Genomic DNA, 22,992 nt, shown 5'->3' with positions numbered 1-22,992 from the left:
ATTTTGGGTCGAATTGGATAACTCATTCTCCCTTTCCCGTATCTCCCCCTACCTGTCACCACCCCAATGGCAGCCCCTTCACCCGCAGAACCACCCGCCCCGGGGGGAATTCCTCCATACTCCTCACCTACAGAGTCAGTTGTTGATGTGTAGTAACAGATCTTATTGTAATTGTATAACTCTTGAGCCTGCGGATCATTCCTCTCGTTACTTTCCACTCCTTCCAGTTTGCTGGCGATCGTAAAGTGCATTTGTGCGTCCCTGGTAGAAATGGGTATCAGCAAAAATAAAGTGACAATGATAACATCAATAAATTACTGGAAGAACACAGTATAAACCACAGGTTAATTTGAGGCTCAATCAGTTTAAAGTGCTATAGTGGACACACCCTAGCAGCAGACTTAATGGTTTGGGACCAGTTAATGACTTTGGCAAGACCAGGCGACCTAAAGAGCAGGATTAAAGTGCTAAATGGTTTTTATACATCTAGAATGAAAGTGCTTAGCTTAAGATGGTTTAAAGTGACTTAGTGCTATGATAGATCTAAAGTGCAAAATTAGTGCCTTCTAGGTATCAACATTCAATCAGGACAGTAAGTTCAAAACCAAGGGCCCAGCTCTCTGGACCCGTGGAAAACGAGCCGGCGTCCGTTGACCGAGTCCCTGGTTCTTCCTAACCGTCCTCCGAAGAAGATGACACAGTTCACGGGAAGATGGCGGCCCGGCTGGTGAAGACAATAATTGTTTAGCACTAATTATTAGCACAGATTCTAGGCTACGTTGAGCGATGGTTCCTTGCTCAACTTGGTTTGACCATAGAGGGCAGTATAGTTCACTAAAGATGGCCGCAAAACACTGAGTCATAGATGGGCAACCTTTCACACAATAGTCCTTCTTTAGAGGCTTTTAAACAGAGGCTGGATGGCCATCTGTCAGGGGTGATTTGAATGCAATATTCCTGCTTCTTGGCAGGGGGGTGGACTGGATGGCCCATGAGGTCTCTTCCAACTCTTTGATTCTATGATTCTAAATAAAGTGCAAGCATGGTCCTGACTGATGGTCAGGATTGGACCTTGAGCTATTTATTTCCAAGGCCTGCTGCACAGCTATAAGAGGGCTGAGCCAATGGGGACACATAGGGCCGGGAAAGGGGATAAAGTGCAAATATTAGTTCAGAGCCTTCAATTATTTTAAGTTGGCTAATGAAAGGATGTGTGCCAAGTTTGATCCAAATCCATCACACCGTTTAGGAGTCTTTGTGCTACAAACTAACAAACAAACAGGCAGACACATGAACATACATACACTGACTTTTGTAGATAAATAAAACTTTTTTTCTGTTGGTGGTACTGAAATTAGTGTGCATCCAAGCAATGGTTCTTAGAATTGAAGAAATATAGTAGTTGAAGACAGCAAATGTATTTGGAGACTGGGCTAAACACCTTGGATAATTTCCTTAAACTTTGAACAAAAAAACCAAGTTCATCTCTTTGTTGACATGAAAGCCACAAGGGAATACAAGTAATGTGTTATTCATAACTTCCAAGTTCTAAGGTTGTCCTTTAAAACAATGCTTCATCTATCGATACTTTCAGCCCACGAGGACAGAATCCAGAGCCTACCCAGACTTTCAGATGTGCAAGGGGGAGTTAGTTATGAATCACCATTTCTCAAGCAATTATCTAACACTAAACTACCTTGAATGCAAACTGTTAATGGCGGCAATCTTCAGCAAAGAGTGGCAAATTGCCAGTGTAAATATACTTTGCCAAGAGAGAGGGAGGAACCTATCCCTTGCCACTTTGCCTACACCACATATATTTTCAGAAACTTTTATTGGAGCCACCTTTCCCACCCTAAACTAAATGAGAGACCAACAGGGACAAATGCAAGATACTCCACTTATGGATAAAAAAGGAAATGCAAAAATACAGAATGGGGGGCAATGCCTGGCTCGACAGCAGTGCCTGTGAAAAAGATCTTGGGAGTCTTCATGGGGAGGAAGGAGAACATGAGCCAACAATGTCATGCGGCAGCTTAAAAAGCCAATGGGATTTTGGCCTGCATCAATACAAGTCTAGTGCCTAGATCCAGGGAAGTCATGCTACCCTCTATTCTGCCACACCAGGAATCACACCGTGTCCAGTTCTGGGCACCACAATTGAAGGGAGATGTTGATAAGTTGGAATGTGTCCAGAGGAGAGTGACTAAAATGATAATGAGTGTGGAGAACAAGCCCTACGAGGAGCAGCTTAAAGAGCTGGGCATATTTAGCCTGAAAAAGAGAAGGCTGAAAGGAGACATGATAAGGACCATGTAAACATATGTGAGGGGGAAGTCATGCAGAGGAGGGAGAAAGCTTGTTTTCTGCTTCCTTGGAGACTAGGATGCAAAACAACAGCTTCAAACTTCAGGAAAGAAAGGAGATTCCAGCTGAACATGGAGAAGGATTTCCTAACTGTGAGAGCTGCTTAGCAGTGAAACTCTCTGCTTCAGAGTGTGGTGGAGGCTCCTTCTTTGGAGGCTTTTAAGCAGAGGATGGATCTGTCGGGGCTACTTTGAATGCAATTTTTGGCAGGGGGTTGGACTGGATGACCCATGAGGTCTCTTCCAACTCTATGTTTCAATGCTTTTAAATTCTGAGATTTGTAGTTTTGGGAGGCACCAGAATACTTTGGCAGAGAAGGCTAAAAAAAACCTTGTAAAACTACAATTCTCATAAATCCACAGCATTGAACCATGGCAGTTAAGGTGGTGTCAAACTGAATTAATGCTACACTGTAGATGCACCCTGAGGCTTCTGCTAGCTGAAGCCCAATTTTAAAATGCCAGGCATCTGGAAAAGGAACGCAGTCGGTGCATTTTACAGCTTTCGCATTCTCCTTGATTACCCAAAGTAGGTTTAATTATGCGAAATAAGCAAAACTACGAACATTTGCTCAATTCAGCTCTTTTTTTTTCTGGCACGGAAGGAAGGCTTCTAGGCGGGCGATTTAGCAGGGATTGTACATGGCGTTCTCCTCGATACAGAAAATTAGGATTGTTTTTCAGCACTCAGGGAGGGGCTGGGCTGTCAGCCTCTCAGCAGGTACCAGAGAGGGCAGGGCAAAGATTCAAAATGTAAATAAGCACATGTACAATTACCTGTGGCAGCTGTGGGAGTGGGGAGGGATAAGAAGCGGCATGACTTGGCATGCACAGAGGCAGCAGCCCAGAAATGCAGTCTGCTAGGCATTTTGACCTGCCATTTTTAAGTTGACAATGGTTTCCGGCAAAATTAAAACCAGTATCGCAAATACTATAAAATGAGTGTAAACAGCTGCGTGGGCATTTGGGGGCTCATTTCTTTCACACAGGATGTCTCCCCCCCCCCCCCCCCCCACATGGCTACTTTGGCAGGGATAAGCCTGAAAGAGGAGATGTCCAGGGACAAGCAGTTCCTGGGAGATCGAGAAGGACTCTCTACTGCTTTATTGAGACCTCACCTAGAATAACCCCGTGTCCAGTTCCGGGCACCACAGATCCAAGAAGGATATTGGAAAGCTCAAACACGTGCAGAGAAGGAGAACCAAAATAATCAATGTTTTGGTAGCAAAGGGATGGCTGAGGGAGCTGCTGAAGTTGGAGAAAAGAAGTCTAAGTGGGTACATGGGAGACATGTTTAAATATTTGAAAGGATGTCACACTGAGGAGGTGGCAATCTTGTTTTCTGCTGCTTCAGAGACTAGGATGCAGAGCAATGGATTCAAGCTGCAGAAAAAGCAAGTCCACCTAAACGTCAGGAAGAACTTCTGACAGTAAGAGTTGTTTGGCAGTGGAGTATGTTGCTGCTTGGGAGGGTGACAGAGTCTTCTTTACTAGGAGTTTTTATGTGGAAGCTCAATGGCTATATATCAGGATTGCATTGTTTTGCGTTCCTGCACTGCAAACAGGGGTTGGACTGGATGGGCCATGTAATTTCTTCCAAGGAGACCCCGGTGGTGCAATGGGTTAAATTTATTTATTTATTTACAGTATTTATATTCCACCCTTCTCACCCCGTAGGGGACTCAGGGCGGATTACAGTGTACACATATATGGCAAACATTCAATGCCAATTTGACATACAACGTATACAGATATACACAGAGGCTATTTAACTTTTCTGGCCGCCAGGGGAGCTGTCGCTTTCATCGTCCATCTACGACACTGATGAAGTACTTCCGCATTCCCCGCACATTTTTGCTGGAGTGCTTTGCTGGAGTCTTTTTTATGGCCTCATAAATTAATTTAGCCTCCCCACATAAGGTGGTACCTAATTTTCCTACTTGACAGATGCAACTGTCTTTCGGGTTGCAAAGGTTGGCAACAGGCTACACAATTGGTTGGAAGCCCATTCCAACCTGGGCTGGCTTCGAACTCATGACCTTTTGGTCAGAGTGATCTTAATGCAGCTGACACTCAGCCAGCAGCGCCACAATCCCGGTTCTCAGCCTGTGGGTCCCCAGATGTTTTGGACTTCAACTCCCAGAAATCCTAACAGCTGGTAAACTGGCTAGGATTTCTGGGAGTTGTAGGCCAAAACACCTGGGGACCCACAGGTTGAGAACCACTGTGCTGGCAGGACTGCTGACAGGTTGGTGGTTCGAATCCAGGGAGCGGGTTGATCTCCCATCTCAGCTCTAGCTTATTTGGGGACATGAGAGAAGCCTCCCACAGGATGGTAAAACATCAAGGCGCCCCCTGGGCAACGTCCTTGCAAACAGCCAATTCTTTCACACCAGAAGCAACTTGCAGTTTCTCAAGTCGCTCCTGACATGAAAAAAAAAATCTATGAATCTACAATAGTGAGGAGTTTTTTCTGCTTGTTTCAGGTGGTAGCGCACCATAACTAAAAATCTTGACCTGAAAGGGGAGATTTTGGAAGACCTGAAAAGTCAGGTACACCTGTACTGCAGCCTACATTCTGTTGCTGAGTGCCTTCAAGATGTCTCTCAGAGTTATAGCAACCCTATCACAAGGGCTTCTGTGGCTGAGAGGTCACCCAGTGGAATCATAGAATCATTAGAGACCACATGGGTTGTCTAGTCCAATCCCATGCCATGCAGAAAAAGCACATTCAAACAACCCTGACAGATGGCCATCCAGCCTCTGTTTAAAAGCTTCCAAAGAAGGAGCCTCCACCACACCAGAGAGTTCCACTGCTGAACAGCTCTCACAGTCAGGAAGTTCTTCCTCATGTTCAGATGGAATCTCCTCTCTTGTAGTTTGAAGCCATTGTTCCTTGTCCTAATCTTCAAGGAAGCAGAAAACAAGCTTGCTCCCTCCTCTCTGTGGCTTCCTCTCATATATTTATAAATGGCTATCATATCTCCTCTCATCCTTCTCTTCTCACAGTCAGAAAGTTCTTCCTAATGTTCAGGTGGAATCTCCTTTCCTGTTATTTGAACCCATGAAAGGACCAAGGCATTGACATCTCCAGCCCATCCTCTGTTTGGATATCAGTCAGAAAGCCAATGCCTTAAATCAAGAAACAGCTTCCTAAGATCAACAGAGATACTCACAGGAACATCTCAGCAAGCAAGAGTCCAGAAGTGCATTCTGAACTCCACCAACAATGGAATTGAACCAAACTTGGCACACAAAACTCTCATGACCAACAGAAGGTACTGGAAAGGGTTGGTGGGCATTGACCTTGAGTTTTGGAGTTGTAGTTCTCCTACATGCAGAGAATACTGTGGAGTCAAACAATGATGGATCTGTACCAAACTTGGCACAGATACTCAATATGCCCAAACATGTACACTGGTGGACTTTGGGGGAAATAAACCTTGACATTTGGGAGTTGTAGTTGCTGGGATTGATAGATCACCTACAATCAGAGAGCATTCTGAACCCCATCAATGATAAAATTGGGCCAAACTTCCCACACAACCTCCATGACTAACAGAAAATACTGTGTTTTTAATGGTCTTTGACGACCCCTCTGACACCCCCACATGACTCCCCCAGGGGTCCTGATTCCCAAGTTGAGAAATTCTGATCAATGATAATAAATTCCAGTTCCTCTATAGAACATCCACAGCAAAAACATTCCTGACAGATGGCCATCCAACATTGTTTAATAACGTATGCTGACATGTGCTGCTTTAGGGATGGTGGGTGGAGAAGGGGTCAAGTCCACCTAAGTTGCTTTCCTGGTCAAGTAAAAGCAATTAAAAATCAAATTGCTACTTCCATCTAATAGCAACAGGCCATACTTACAACTATGACACATTGCTATTTACAAGGCCAGGTGGCTTGCTACTCCTTATACCTGGGGCAGACAAAAGGTGCATCTACATTGTAGAATTAATGCGACGTGACACCTCTTTAAGTTCAGTTGCTCAATGTTATGGAATCAAGGGAGCTGTGCTTTTACAAGGTCTTCAGTCTTCCCTGCCTAAGAGTGCCGGTGCATCACCAAACTACAACTCCCAGGATTCCCAAATATTGAATCATGGCAGTTAAAAGGGTGCCAAACTGCATTAATTCTACAGTGTAGATGCACCCAAAGTGTGGCCCTCCAGGTGCTGGTGGAATCTAATCTCCGGCAGTTGGAGCCATGGTGGTGTAATGGGTTAAAGCTTTGTGCTGGCTGAACTGCTGACCTGAAGGTTGGGTTGCTGACCTGAAGGTTGCCAGCTCGAATCCGCGAGACAGGGTGAGCTCCTACCTGTCAGCTCTAGCTTGCGGGGACATAAGAGATGCCTCCCAACAGGATGGTAACACATCCAGGCATCCCCTTGGCAATGTCTCTGTAGACGGCTAATTCTCTCACACCAGAAGCAACTTGCAGTACGTTCACAAGTCGCTTTTGGCACGATTTTTTTTTAAATCCCTAGTAGTAAGGGATGTTAAGAGTTGCAATCCAACAAACATCTGGAGGGCTACACTTTGCCTACCTATCCTAACAAATCTGTGTTTGTTTGTCTCTCTCAGCCACCCACTATTGCAGGGCTGCCGTTTTGCAGTCTAGGCCACACAGGCTTTCAATGAACAGTACATATGCTTTACATATATCATTTCACGCTACCAACTCCCTCTCATGAATTCCACATTGTTTCTGCAGCATTGCACAAAGCATATTCCTGATACAGAAAGAGAAAAGTGCCCCCCTTGGCATCTTTTGAAAAAATTGATAGCCAAGTCCAGTATATTTTTATTTGAAGCCCATTGTGTTCATTGGGGCTTGAACTGTTCAAAAGATGGAAGCCTAAGGCTACTATAATAGACATATTTACTTGAGAACACTCTTCGTTGCAATAAATATTATTTCTTTCTGAATAATATGCAGAGAATTGAACCCAATCTTCTATTATTATTATTATTATTATTATTTGAAGAACAGCAAGATGAGTCCACAGCAAACAAGAACACTCTGCTGGCTTTTATATTGGATCACACATTGGACACTTCCCAAGTGTCTAGGACTGTGTGATATATTGGCAAATAATGCATGCAGATCCCAGTAGGGTGGCCTTTTGCAGCTGACAGATGGTAATTTTGTCAATGCCAATTGTGTTTAAGTGCAGGCCAAGGTCTTTAGGCACTGCACCCAGTGTGCTGGTCACCACTGGGACCACCTTGACTGGCTTGTGCCAGGGTCTTTGCAGATCTTTAAATCCTCATATCATGTCAGATTTATTATTATTATTATTATTATTATTATTATTACTACTACTACTACTACTTGGAACACAACAAGATTAGTACATAGCAAACAAAAACACTCTGCTGGCTTTTGTATTGGATCACACGTCGGACACTTCCCAAGTGTCTAGGATTGTGTGATATATTGGCAAATAATGCATGCAGATCCCAGTAGGGTGGCCTTTTCCAGCTGGCATGTGATAATTTTATCAGCACTGATTGTGTTTAAGTGCAGGCCAAGGTCTTTAGGCACTGCACCCAATGTGCTGATCACCACTGGGACCACCTTGACAATTTTAGGCACATAAGGGCCTATTTTCTATAAGGATGTGCAAAAAAATTAAAATTAAAGTGTATAGTGTAGACCAGGGGTCCTCAAACTAAGGCTCCAAGGTCATTTATCCGGCCCTCGCTCAGGGTCAACCTAAGTCTGAAACGATTTGAAAGCACACAACAACAACAACAATCCTATCTCATCAGCCAAAAGCAGGCCCACACTTCCCACTGAAATACTATTAAGTTTATATTTGCTAAAATTGTTCTTCATTAAAAAAATTGTATTGTTTATAAGTGTTTTTTGCACTACAAATAAGATATGTGCAGTGTGCATAGGAATTCATTCATGTTTTTTTTTTCAAATAATAATCCGGCCCTCCAACAATTTGAGGTACTGTGATCTGGCCCTCTGTTTAAAAAGTTTGAGGACCCCTGGTGTAGCCATGAATTGCATTTACAGAATCCTAAAGTTCGGATGAGATCCCAAAGGCCATCCAATCCAACCCCATTTTACCATGAAGGCATAACAATCCAAGCACTCGTCACAGATACCTATCCACAACAGCCTTTGTTTAAAAATCTCCAGAAAAGGAGACTCCATCATACTGCACAACAGCAGTATCAAACAGTTCTTATCATCAGAAAGTTTCTCTGAATGTTTAGATGGAATCTCTTTTCTTGGAGTTTGAATCCATCACTCGATGAAGGATATCACATTTCTATTCAGAGGTCAAAATGACCCTCTGCTCAAGTTTCTCAAAAGAGGACAGAGTAATGTTACATTCAGAGCATGAATATGAAGCCTGATGACCGCCAAATTATGGACTACTGTTTCTATCAACCCTAAACACCATAAAGGTAAAGATAAAGGTTTTCTCCTGACATTAAGTCCAGTTGTGTCTGACCCAGGGGGTTGATGCTCATCTCCATTTCTAAGCCGAAGAGCCGGTGTTGTCCGTAGACACCTCCAAGGTCATGTGGCCAGCATGACTGCAAGGAGCACCGCTACCTTCCCACCGGAGCGGTACCTATTGCTCTACTCACATCTGCATGTTTTCAAACTGCTAGGTTAGCAGAAGCTGGGGCTGACAGCGGAAGCTCACCGCTCCCTGCATTCGAACTTGCAACTTTCAGTCAACAAGTTTAGCAGCTTAGCAGCTCCCAACCATCATAGCCAATGGTAAGTAATTATGGGAGCTGTAGTAAAAAAACAAACAAACGTATGAATTGTGTTATGTTAGCCCTTGGGGATCAGGGTTTAAGTATTCACTAGACATTCTTTCACCAAATACTTTATCTTTCAGCCAAATCACAAAACTGTAAGGGGGGGGGCATATCTTCCTGTTGTTGTTGTTGTATCTTCCTGTTGTTGTTGTGTGCCTCTAAGTTGTTCTGATGTATGGCAATATGTGGAGAATTGAACCAAATCGTCTATTATTATTATTATTATTATTATTATTACAAAAGTTTACTGGCACAACCTGGGGATCACAACCAGACACAGTGAAGACATCTGCCCTTGCACTATGCTAATCTGCTGCTGAGTATGCATGCCCAGTGTGGAACACATCTCATCACACTAATACAGTAGATGTGGCTCTTAATGAGACATACCGCATTATCACGGGGTGTCTGCGCCCTACACCACTGGAGAAATTACACTGCTTAGCTGGTATTGTGTCACCTGACATCCGCCAGGAAGTAGCAGCCAATAGTGAAAGGACCAAGGCAGAGACATCTCCAGCTCATCCCCTGTTTGGGTATCAGCCAGCACGTGAATGACTTAAATCTAGAAATAGTTTTCTAAGATCTACAGAGACACTCGTTGGAACACCTCAGCAAGAGAGAGTCCAAAAGTGGCAGGCTTAAACCCAGAACCTCAATCAATGGCTGATACCAAATGAGAGACTCCCCCCTGGGCACACAGAGGACTGGGCGACTTGGAAGACGCTGAACAGACTACACTCTGGCACCACAAGATGCAGAGCCAACCTCAAGAAATGGGGCCACAAAGTGGAATCCACCGCATGCGAGTGTGGAGAAGAGCAAACCACTGACCACCTGCTGCAATGCAACCTGAGGCCTGCCACATTCACAATGGAGGACCTTCTTGCGGCACACCAGAGGCACTCCAAGTGGCCAGATATTGGTCAAAGGATATTTAATCAACTACCAAGTTTGCAAATTTTGTGTTTTGTCTGTCTGTTTGTTTTGTTCTGTTAGAAATGTAATACAATTGACTGGTTGCCCTGACATGACAAATAAATAAATAAATAAAAAATATTATTATTATTATTATTATTATTATTATTATTATTATTATTTCAAACACCACAGGATTACAGGTTTATGTGTTCCTCCAAGGCTGGGAGAGTGTGCCTTGCCCAAGGCCATGGTCAAACTCAGATTTGAACTCCGGTCTCTAGAGTCGCAGCACAATGCTCAAGCCACTACGCCACGCTGACTCTCGCAGAACCACATCTGCACCTTCAACGAGGCAATAAAATAGAATAAACTGTTTCACATAAAACTGAACAACTGCTTCCCAGCCAGAGACTGAAGGTGATAAATTAGCATAGCAAGACAGGCAGTGTTAACAAACTCCAAGAGGAATGTTCATTTTACGTCCCCAGCTTATGCAAACTTACAAACCTAGAAGCCATCTTTAATCTCAAACAGTCAAATACTGTAAAGTGATACCACAAGCCTTTTTCTGTCTTCTGTATCTCCCCAGACTCCTCTGACTTTCTTTCACCAAATGGCCCCAAATATCAGTTACAGAGAAGGAGAAGAAAGAAAGGGGGGAAGCACAGAAATGTGACTCGGGGTGATCCAGATAGTACTAACTCATAGTTTTTAAACAGGGGTAAACTCCACAAGCTAGCTGGCATTGCCCCCCCCTCCAAATGTGTGGCTGAGGGTGAAAAGGAAAGGGCCTGAGGCTGTTAGGAATTGTGGGAGTTGAAGTCCCAAACAACTGTAGGGCCCAAGTTTGCCCATGCCTGGGATAAGATATACCGATATATGCAAATATAGGTATTTCAAAATGGGGGGGGGGGGGTCCAAAACCATTCTGGTCTCAAGTATTTCCGATAAGGGATACTCCTGTATCTTATATTTTCTTTGCAATCCTTGACTAGGAAGGAGCAGCTAGCTGCCTTGAGTCCCTATACTAGGAGAAAGGTGAGTTAAATAAAAGTAAATATAGTACAGAAGCCGCGTCAGTGGGCACAAGGACCGCCGCAGCCTTCAAGGAGGCTGAGCATCGCTTGGGATCTACGTGGCCCAAATCCAGCGGCTTAAGACCAGATGAACTTTGAATGACAACTCAGACGCAGGCTCACTCTCCTTTTCCCTAATCCTTTTAAGGTCCCACAGCCATTTCACTTTTTAATCGAGTTAGAGTGCAAATGCAAAGCACGGGGAGGGAAGAGCGATTCCTCCTTCCTCCCTTTTTCTACTTGGCTCTCCCATGGCAAAGGACCCCCAAAAATGTGATTTTACGATTCCTCCTTTCTCCTCTTTTGCACACTCACTCACACACGCAGACACTGTCTTTGCACAAATCCCACGGCAAAGGACACCCAAATATGTGATTTTTTCATTCCTTTCTCCCTCTTTGGACTCGTCTCTCTTTTGCACTTTCTCACATGCAAACACCTTCTTTGCACAAATTCCATAGCAATGAACCCCCAAACATATGATTTTTCTCTTCTGCCTTTCTCCCTCTTTCTACTTGTCTCTCTCTTTTGCATACTCTCTCACATGCAAAGACACTTCTTTGCACAATTAGGACCCCCTAATGTGTGATTTTAAATTCCTCCTTTCTCCGTGTTTCTACTCCTCTCTTTTACACACTCTCTCACACGCAAAGACACTGTCTTTGCACAAATCCCACAGCAAAGGACCCCCAAACATGTGATTTTTTGATTCCTCCTTTCCCCGTCTTTCAAATGTATTTATATAACATTATAATATTTATAATATTATAATGTAATACCATATAATACAACTACTAATAATGCAATATTATAATTATATATTTTATATTACATGTAATATTACTAATAATATTACAATATAATGGTATAGTACAATATAGGAATATAATACTGATATTGTACTCTGCTAATAATATAATATAGTGTGTGCCGCTCTGAGTCCCCTTCGGGGTGAGAAGGGTGGCATATAAATGTCGTAAATAAATAATAAATAAATACTCCTCTCTTTTGCACACTCTCTCACACGCAAAGACATCTTCTTTGAACAAATCCCACAGCAAAAGACCCCCAAACATGTGATTTTTCTATTTCTCCTTTCTGTCTTTCTACTCTTCTCTTTTGCACACACTCTCACACGCAAAGACACCTTCTTTGCACAAATCCCACAGCAAAAGACCCCCAAACATGTGATTTTTCTATTTCTCCTTTCTGTCTTTCTACTCTTCTCTTTTGCACACTCCTTCACATGCAAAGACACTTTCTTTGCACAAATCCCACAGCAAAACACCACAAAACATGTGATTTTTCTATTCCTCCTTTCTGTCTTTCTACTCTTCTCTTTTGCACACTCTCTCACACGCAAAGACACCTTCTTTGCACAAATCCCACAGCAAAAGACCTCCAAACACATTATTTTTCTATTCCTCCTTTCTGTCTTTCTACTCTTCTCTTTTGCACACTCTCTCACACGCAAAGACACCTTCTTTGCACAAATCCCACAGCAAAAGACCTCCAAACACATTATTTTTCTATTCCTCCTTTCTGTCTTTCTACTCTTCTCTTTTGCACACTCTCTCACACGCAAAGACACCTTCTTTGCACAAATCCCACAGCAAAAGACTTCCAAACATGTGATTTTTCTATTCCTCCTTTCTGTCTTTCTACTCTTCTCTTTTGCACACTCTTTCACATGCAAAGACACTTTTGCACAAATCCCACAGCAAAAGGCCTCCAAACATGTTATTTTTCTATTCCTCCTTTCTGTCTTTCTACTCTTCTCTTTTGCACACTCTTTCACATGCAAAGACACCTTCTTTGCACAAATCCCACAGCAAAAGACCCCTAAACATGTGATTTTTCGAAAGCCGGGGTGGAAAAAACAGCAGGGGGGGGGGGGGGGGAAGGGAGAGGTGGAGAGTTTTGTCTGATCCTTGTGGACAAAAGATCCAGCTGGTGCCCCGGAGATCCCTCTTGTGATCTTCAGAAGCGATAGTGTAAACACACAAAAGGAAAGAAGAAAGCTCCCTCTTCTTTCCTTCTTCCTCCCTCCTTCCCAAAAACATACTGTTGGAAATACAGAGGCAAGTGGGGGGGGGGGGAAAGAAAGCGAGGGCATAAAGTGCCTACAAAGAAAACCACGGCAAAGGCAGGCAAAGACATTCCAGGCGCGCCAAGATGGCGCGGCCAACGACAGGCCTCTGGCAAAGCCTCTCGAGGGGGGAAAAACAAACGCTCTTCTTGTTCTTTTTTTCTTTCTCTCTCTGTACCACACCAATCTCTCCCAAAGCCTTATTTGCCTTTTTTAATATTTGCTTTCCCCCACACTGCCAGTATTTTCTTGCACGTTGGGAGTGTATTTGGCACGGTTTCGATGCAAAACAAACCCACAGAACCCTCCACAAAACTGCCTCCCCTTCGGACTCCCCGGCCCAAACAATACCTGTTTTTTCTTTGATTTCACAGAGGACGGTGAATAAGGCCGGCTTCATGCGGTGACAATTCAGCGCGTGTTTCCTGCAGTTTAAACAGTGGGAAAGAGAACAGATAAAGCCGATATTTGTGGAAAGAGGTTTTAGAGAGTATAATACATATTGTAAAAGCATTTGTATCTCTTTCCGCAATAGCCCCGAGGCCTTAAGCTGGAGAAGAAGCCAACCTCTGTTTTATTTGCGTCTAAAATCATCATTATATTTGGGTTGCTGTGAGTTTTCTGGGCTGTATAAGCCATACAGCCTGGGAAACTCACAGCGACCCTGTGATTCTGGCCATGAAAGCTTTTGACAACACATAATTATATTTATTTGTATTCTGTGACCGAGACACAAAGTGGCTCACAAAAATAAAATACAATACAATACAGAATCTCCATCACATAAATCTATATAAATAAAAATGTAATATTTGTTTGTGGGATTAACATAATTCAAAAACCACTGGACAAATTGACACCAAATTTGGATACAATCCACCTATCAGGCCAATGAGTGACCATCACTCATAAAAACTCTGAAAAACACAGCGGAAGAGACTTAAAAAGCCAAAAAACAACAAATACACTACAATGCATGTGCAAAACCACATAAATACACAAACACACATATATACACAAATATATACATACATATATATATACGCATATATGCACACACAAAACACATATACACAGCCTGGGCCACAGCAATGCGTGGCAGGGGACGGGTAGTATTAAAATAGAATTAAACATACAACTTGGTCAACATACTTCAAAACACTAGAAACATTTTAACTAGAAACAGTTAAAATGCTTTAAATACTATGTAGCACTCTCCTGAACTCGCTCTTCACAACTTGATTCTTCAAAGTTTATTCTTTTGGTTCTGTAATGGAGTCCTCACTCCATCCCAAATAATTCCCAAAATAATTCCACCATAACAATAAAAAACAAAACATTTGGTTCCATTATGAGATGGTTTATCTAATGTTGTGGTTGCCACGGATAAAAGTAAAATGGCAAATCTTCCGGGCTGTCTGACCATGTTCCAGAAGCATTCTCTCCTGACATTTCTCCCACATCTATGGCAGAGGTTGAGGAGTCTGTTGAAAACTAAGTAAATAAGGGCCCGATCACACTAAAATCCGGTTTCTGCTTCCTGCAGAATTCTGGGGTTTGTAGTTTAAGAAGGAGGCTTTCCCCCTCTCCCAGGCAGCAGGCACCAGCCTCACTAAACTACAAACCCCAGAATTCTGCAGAAACCGGATTTTACGTGGATTTTTTCTCTCTAGTGATGAAGCAAGTGAGGTTTCTGTGGAATGTCCAAGGTGGGAGAAAGAACTCTTGTCTGCTAGAGGTACGTGTGAATGTTGCCTCCCAACAAAGGATTCCCCCCAGGCAGCAACCAGCCAGGCCTTGAAAATGCAAGCCATTAAATGCTAATCAAGGTGGCAAACTGCAACATTCACACTTGCCTCAAGCAGGCAAGAGTTCTTTCTCCCACCCTGGCCATTCAACAGATATATAAACCTCACTTATTTAGTTTCCAATAGACCTCTCGACCTCTGAGGATGTGTATCATAGATATGGGTGAAACGTCAGGAGAGAATACTTCTGGACCATGGCCATACAGCCTGGAAAACTCACAGAAAGCCAATGATTCCAGTAATGAAAGCCTTTGACAACACATAAAATAGCAAACTTTGTTAAAGTTCAGGAAGATAGAAGGTAAATACTTTCCAAAGAAGGAATATGCCTATTTAGCCTTTACTGGAAGAAATGCTTAAATAATGTTATCTCACAAATATATTTCTATTTCTCTGTATCTTCTTTTTTTAATTTAAATGATTTAGTCTTTGAAGTGTAAAGCCATTTTTAAAACACAGATGCTTTGCTGCGACACATATCCGTTCTCTTTAAAACGTGGTATTTTCCATTCTGGCTGCAGAATTCATCCCATTTCTAAACAGTAATGCAATCCACAGCTGGAATCAGTTTAGCAAATTAAAACCGTGCATACAGTGATTGAACCTTCAATGCCAGGCAATTCTGATGTACCCAAAAACACAAGGAAATAAAACCACCAACAAATACCATATATACTCTAGTATAAGCCGACCCGAATATATGCCGAAGCACCTAATTGTATCACAAAAAATGGGAAAACGTATTGACTCGAGTATAAGCCAAGGGTGGGAAATGTAGCAGCTACTGGTAAATTTCAAAATAAAAATAGATACCAATAAAATTACATTAATTGAGGCATCAGGAGGTTAGATGTTTTTGAATATTTACATAAAACTGTAATTTAAGACTTTCTCCCGACTCTGATTAAACCATTATTCTAACCTCCTTCAATGTAAATGTGCTTACATATCCTTCCAATAATAAGAGAGAGTAAAATAATACATGTAATAATAATAATAGAGTAAAATGATGGAAATGTAATAATGGTGTAAAATAATAAATGTAATAATAATAGAGTAAAATAATGTAAATGTAATAATAGAGTAAAATAATGTGATAATAATAATAGAGCAAAATAATGTAAATACAATGATAGTAATAATAGAGTAAAATAATAACTCTAATAAAAATAATAGAGCAAAATAATGTAAATGTAATGGCAGTAATAATAAACAGAGTAAAATAAATAATAATAATAAACAGAGTAAAATAATAACTGTAATAATAAATAGAGTAAAAAATAAATGTAATAAAAATAATAATAGAGCAAAATAATGTAAATGTAATGGCAGTAATAATAAATAGAGTAAAATAACTCATAATAATAATACAATAAAATAATAACTGTAATAATAAATAAAGTAAAATAATAAATGTAATAAAAATAATAATAGAGCAAAATAATGTAAATGCGTTGATAGTAATAATAAAAAGTAAAATAATAACGGTAATAAAAATAATAGAGCAAAATAATGTAAATGTAATGGCAGTAATAATAAACAGAGTAAAATAACTAATAATAATAAACAGAGTAAAATAATAACTGTAATAATAGAGTAAAATAATAAATGTAATAAAAATAATAATAGAGCAAAATAATGTAAATGTAATGGCAGTAATAATAAATAGAGCAAAATAATAAAAGTAATAATAATAGAGTAAAATAATAAATGTAATAATAATAATAATAATAGAGCAAAATAATGTAAATGCAATGATAGTAATAATAAACAGAGTAAAATAATAACTGTAATAATAGAGCAAAATAATGTAAATATAATGACAGTAATAATAAAGCAAAATAATAAATGTAATAAAATAAATAGAATAAAATAATAAATGTAATAAAATAATAGAGTAAAATAATAAATGTAATAATAGAGCAAAATAATGTAAATGCAATGATAGTAATAATAGAGTAAAATAATAACTGTAATAATAATGATAGAGCAAAATAATGTAAATATAATGACACTAATAATAAAGTAAAATAATAAATGTAATAAAATAAATAGAAAAATATAATAATAAATGTAATAAAAATAATAGAGGAAAATAATGTGATTGTTAATGTAATGTTAATGTAGTAATAGCAATAATAAATAGACTAAAATAATAAATAACTTTGACTCGAGTATAAACCGGAGGGGGAGGGGGGGATTCAGCCCTTAAAAAGTTCTGAAAATTTTGACTTATACTCAAGTATATATGGTAGTTAATTTTTGGTCTTCCCCCCAAATAAGCAATGCAAACAAAGGAAACCTCCTTTTAGTTCACCATAGAAACCTGAGTTTCCACCATCAATTCTCTCTCTTTGATGGTGAAGAATAAAACAGAGAATACAGACCTTCTTTTCTGTTTACAGTGGTACAAAGTCTACCACGCAGTGATTTAAGACAAAACCTCCAACCCATAATTCGCCTCACATTCAATTTAATATAGAGAGCCACACGGGTCTCAGAAAATACACCCTTGAGGAACCTAACTTTCCAAATGTACAATGCCTCACTCTTTTTCTTCCAAACCACAGATTCGCGATAGTTCAACACCGCTACTGTATTCTCTCAACCACATTGACAACTCCCAAGTGGAAGCCACTAAATGGGAATGAAAGCAGACCTTTGGAGAGGAACCAACAGGTCTCACACAAAAACCCGGCCTCAAAAATACAAATTTGAAACCCTGCTCTTGCAAAATTGGAGCCCTGAAACCAGCTCTATCTGGAAAACAAAATCCCTCAAATATCAATCAATACATTTTATATTTTGAAGTAATAATCACACAATATATTTCCCAAAACTCACGGTTCAGCAACACCTAAATGAGGACCACAAAAGTGTGCGTCTGTTTCAGAACTCTGCACATTCATGCACGGCGTGTTTATGAGCTCAACTGTAAATTCTGGTAAGACTTTTTTCACTCCATATGGACTTTTGTTTTTATTTCAAAGTTTGGCACTCAAAGCGCCACCGGCTTCACATAAAGTCCCATTTCCAAGTTAGTGGTGATCAATCTTCACCTTCCAGTTTGTATTTATATACCCAGAATACGAAATTTAATTGCCAATACTGTACTGATAATGTAGAAAGCCTATAACAATATTAAACGGATCGTCTTAAATGACATTAAAGGTGTAAACCTGTGGCTTAGACAGACAATCCTTAAAAAGGATTAAATAGAAACCAAACTCTTAAATCTCTGGAAGAGAAGCACTAGTTGAAGCGTCCGGGCAGTCTTCAAAGGCAACCCCATGTAAAGTGTGTTGCAGTAGTCTATTTGGCTGTTTAAACTAGAGACATAAGGCTCAGGAACTGTGAAGTAAGGGAGGAATCGACATACTTTCCACATCAACCAACTCTAAGGGCCCTTCCACACAGCCCTATATCCCAAAATATCAAGGCAGCAGAAAATCCCACAATATCTGCTTTGAACTGGGTTATCTGAGTCCACACTCAGATAATGTGGGATTTTCTGCCTTGATATTCTGGGATATAGGGCTGCATGGAAGGAGCCTAAGATCTCCTAATCACTATGGATCACATCCCATATTCTGGTTTTATATTGTCTGACGTCTTTATTTATACTGGGGGGGGGGGGGGAGGGGTTGTATTTGTATTTATTTTATTTCCTTATATTGTATTGTTGTATTCTTATTTGTATATTTGCATTGTTGTATTGCTGGGTTTGGCCTCATGTAAGCCGCCCCGAGTCACCTTGGGGAGATGGTGGCAGGGTATAAATAAAGTTGTTGCCGTTGCTACTGTTGTCGTTGTTGTGATGATGATGATGATGATTATTATTATTATTATTATTACTATTACTATTACTACTACTACTACATCCAGATTTAGGAGTCTTTTGAGTCAATCTCATTTTCTTGGAGTCAAATTCTAGGCCAGGACTGAATAAAATCCCACATTATCTGCTTTGAACTGGAATATTTGACAGTGTGGACTCAAATGTTCCAGTTCAAAGCAGATATTATGGGTTGCTCTGCCTTGATATTCTGGGTTATATGGCTGTGTAGAAGGGGCCCTGGATCTCTTTGCTGCCATTCTCCAACTCATCATAATTTTTCCTTCCCATTTTCAATTCTAAATCCATTCAATACATTAATGGTATACATCAGGCATGGGCAAACTTGTGCCCTCCAGGTGTTTTGGACTCCAACTCCCAGAATTCCTAACAGCCTCAGGCACCTTTCTGAACACCTGGAGGGCACAAGTTTCCCCATGCCTGGTATACATGGATGTGCCGTAAAACAAGGCCAAAATAAAATTCAGATCCTAAACCAAGACTTTGGTGTGGGTGTGGTCCCAATCCTGAATCTCCAAGCAGCCTCGCAAGGCCTCTGAAAATCTCCAAGTGTAAAAAAAACCCAAGACTTTGCTATGAGGTTGCTCCAAATCCTGGGTTTACAGGTGCTTCTCCGGCCGAATAACTCAGAATATCAAGGTAGAAAATCCCACATTGAATGTGGACTCTGATAACCCAGTTCAAAGCAGATATTGTGGGATTTTCTGCCTTGATATTCTGTGATATAGGGCTATGGGGAAGGGCCCCTAGGTTATCCGAGTCCACACTGCTATATATTCCAGTTCAGAGCAGATAATGTGGGATTTTATCCAGCTGTGTAGAAGGGGCCCAAGTGCTTCTCCAAGAGCCCAATCCGACACCCCAAGGTCTTTGGTAATCTCCAAGTGCAAGACCTCATCACACTAGAGATTGAATGCACTATAAATCCTGTTGCTGCCCATAGGAAACTTTCCTTCCCCTGAACTATCCCAATTCATTCCTTTTTCCCCCTCCCAATCCCCTCCTTTATTTTAAGATTGTAGTTGTAGAAAAGCATTCAATAAAATTTATATTAAAATTCAGTTTCTGCCTCCTGCAGAATTCTGGGGTTTGTAGTTTAGGGAGGAGCCTTTAACAGCCTCACTAAAATACAAACCCCAGAATTCTGAAGGAAGAAACTTGATTTAAACTGCGATGAAGTAGCAAGAGTTTAGTGTGGGGTTGAGACCAGTCTTTGCTTTCCAAGCACTCCTCAAACATCCCAGCTTGGCACCCCACATCCCTAAAAATCTCCAAGTGCAAAAACAAAACAAAACAAAACCCCCAAGGCTTTGGTGTGGGCTTGAGCCCAACCTGACACCCCAAGGCCTTTGGTAATCTCCAAGTGCAAAATCCTAACAGACAAGCAAGGCTTTAGTGTGGGGTTGAGACCAATCTGTCCTTTCCAAGCACTTCTCAAACATCCTCACATCCTTGAAAACCGCCAAGCGCAAAAACTAAACAAAACATGGATTTGGTGTAGGCTTGATCCCAATCCTGGGTTTCCAAGTGCTTGTCCAAGAGCCCAAAAGGGTACCCAAAGGCCTTTGATAATCTCCAAGTGCAAAAACCCAACAAAAAACCAAGACTTTAGTTTGAGGTTGAGACCAATCTGTCCTTTCCAAGCACATCTCAAACATCCTCACATCCTTGAAAATCAACAAGCACAAAAACAAAACAGAACCCCAAGTCTTTGGCATGGGCTTGATCCCAATCCTGGGTTTCCAAGTGCTTCTCCAAGAGCCCAAACCAACACCCCAAGGCCTTTGGTAATCTTCAAGTGCAAAAACCAAAGACTTTAGTGTGGGGTTGAGACCAATCTTTCCTTTCTAAGCCCTTCTCAAACATCCCAGCCTGGCACCCCACATCCTTGAAAATCTCCAAGCCGAAAAACAAAACAAAACATGGCTTTGGTGTGGGCTTGATCCCAATCTTTGGTTTCCCAGTGATTCTCCAAGAGCCCAAAAGAATACCCCAAGGTCTTTGGTAATCTCCAAGTGCAAAAACCAAACATCTAAGAAAGACTTTAGTGTGGGGTTGAGACCAATCTTTCCTTTCCAAGCACTTCTTATACATTCCCAGATCCTTGAAAATCGCCAAGTGCAAAAACAAAACAAAACAAGGCTTTGATGTGGGTTTGATCCCAACCCCGGGTTTCCAAATGTTTCTCCAAGAGCTCAATCTGTTATCCCAAGGCCCCTAAAATCTCTAAACCTAGAAACAAAACAAAACTCCAAGGGTTTGGTCTGGGCTTGATCCCAATCCTGTGCTTCCAAGTGCTTCTCCAAGAGCCCAAAAGGATATGCCAAGGCCTTGGGTAATCTCCAAGTGCAAAAACCTAACAGAAAACCAAGACTCGCGTGTAGGGTTGAGACTAATCTTTCCTTTCCAAGCCCTTCTCAAACATCCCCACATCCCTGAAAATTGCCAAGTGCAAAAACAAAACAAAGCAAGGCTTTGATGTGGGCTTGATCCCAATCCTGGGTTACCAAATGCTTCTCCATCTGATACCCCAAGGCCTTTGGTAATCTCCAAGTGCAAAAAAACCCAACAGATAAGCAAGACTTGAGTGTGGGGTTGAGACCAATCTTTCCTTTTCAAGCATGTCTCAAACATCCCCACATCCTTGACAATCTCCAAGCACAAAAACAAAACAAGACATGGATTTGGTGTGGGCTTGATCCCAATCCTGGGTTACCAAGTACTTCTCTAAGAGTCCAATCTGATACCCCAAGGCCCCTGGAAATCTCCAAAAGTAAAAAAACAAACAAAACAAAACAAAACCCCAAGGCTTTGGTGTGGGCTTGATCCTAATCCTGGGTTTCCAAGTGCTTCTCCAAGAGCCCTAACGGATAACCCCATGGGTCCTGGAAATCTCCGAGCACAGAAAAACCCCTTTGGTGTGGGTTCGGGCCCAATCCTGGATTTCCAAGTGCTTCTCCAAGAGCCCAACCTGATACTCCAAGGCCCCTGGAAATCTCCAAACGCAAACAAGGGGGAAAGCGCGACTTTGGTGTGGAGTGGCGCCACTCCAAGTACCCCACACTTTCCCCCAAGTAAACCCTCCCTTTTGCCTTGAGTTTTTCCCCACACAAAGGGTCCCATTCCCAACCCTCACCCCCAACTCGGCGCCCTTCCCCCAAAAGGCCAGGAGGGGGTAACCAACTTTGCCTGGGCTTCGTCCAAGCTTTGGTCCGTGATGGTCATGATCTGCTGGAGGATGTCCCCGATGTCCTGCTTGCGGGGCTCTCCGTTGTCCGAGGGGGGCTCGTGGAGGGCGTGCGGGGCCATGGCCTGGACCCCCGGCACCGAGGGGTGGCCCGGCAGACCCACGGGGCCCCGGGCCTGGATCAGCCGCCCTTGCTCGTCCATCCTCGCCGCCGACAAGGACCACCCAAAGCACACAAGGCGCGCCGAGGAGGAGGAGGAGGACGAGGACGAGGAGGAGGGCGCGCACAAAACAAGTCTCCCCGCAAGACGCACAACCACACACACGCGCACACACAAAGGCGTCGGTCTGGGGGCTGCTTGCTCCTCTTTCTCCCCCAAGTCAAGGAAAAAAGGGGGAGTGGGTGAGCAGAAGAAGAAAATAGAGAGAAAAGGCTGGTTATTCCATCTTGGATGCGCGCTCCCAGGGCCCCTTTCCTTGGAGACTTTGGGGCTGGGAAAATGGAGTCCCGCACAAGGGCTGGGGGAGGAGCTGGTGGAGAGGGGGAGGGAAGCACAGGAGGAGGAGGGAAAAGGAGGAGAGGAGGCTCGCTTTCCCCTCTTCCCAGCCCTCCCTCCTTCCCTGCTTCCTTCCCTCCCTCCCTCCTCTTTCCTTCTCTTTCCAAGCAGGCCTCCCCTTTGGCGCCCTGGTGGGAGAGAGAGAGAGAGAGAGGTGGGGGCCCAAGGCTGGCCTCTCCCTCCCTCCTTCCCTCTCTCCTTCCTTTCTTCCTTCTCCCTCCTTCTCTCTCTCTCTCTTTCTCTCTGCTCTGCCCTCCGCTGGATGGTTGCAAGGCAAGTCCTGGAGAAGAGGAGGAAGGAGAAAGAAGGAAAAAATAGGCTAGCTAGA

At 42.1% G+C, this 22,992-nt stretch overlaps 1 protein-coding gene across 2 annotated transcripts in view; it reads right to left on the bottom strand.

The window, feature by feature from the left end:
• LOC132765924 (pre-B-cell leukemia transcription factor 2) overlaps nt 1-22,672 on the bottom strand; it is a 69,225-nt gene extending 46,553 nt beyond the window's left edge. Inside the window, exons 1-2 of one of the 2 annotated variants that reach the window (XM_060760226.2) lie at nt 22,105-22,672; nt 13,608-13,681 (exon numbers count right to left, since the gene is read on the bottom strand). In XM_060760226.2, the coding sequence (XP_060616209.1) occupies nt 13,608-13,681; nt 22,105-22,310 (280 nt within the window). In that variant the 5' untranslated portion in view covers nt 22,311-22,672. The remainder of the gene's footprint in view (nt 1-13,607; nt 13,682-22,104) is intronic. The other variant, XM_060760225.2, reaches the window with a different exon arrangement.
• Between the last annotated feature and the right edge of the window lie 320 nt (nt 22,673-22,992).

The sequence above is a fragment of the Anolis sagrei genome, chromosome 2 (assembly GCF_037176765.1).
Source record: "Anolis sagrei isolate rAnoSag1 chromosome 2, rAnoSag1.mat, whole genome shotgun sequence".
NCBI lineage: Eukaryota > Metazoa > Chordata > Lepidosauria > Squamata > Dactyloidae > Anolis > Anolis sagrei.
The sequence above is the reverse complement of the archived record's forward strand: the minus strand, read 5'-3'. Positions and strand labels throughout refer to the sequence as shown.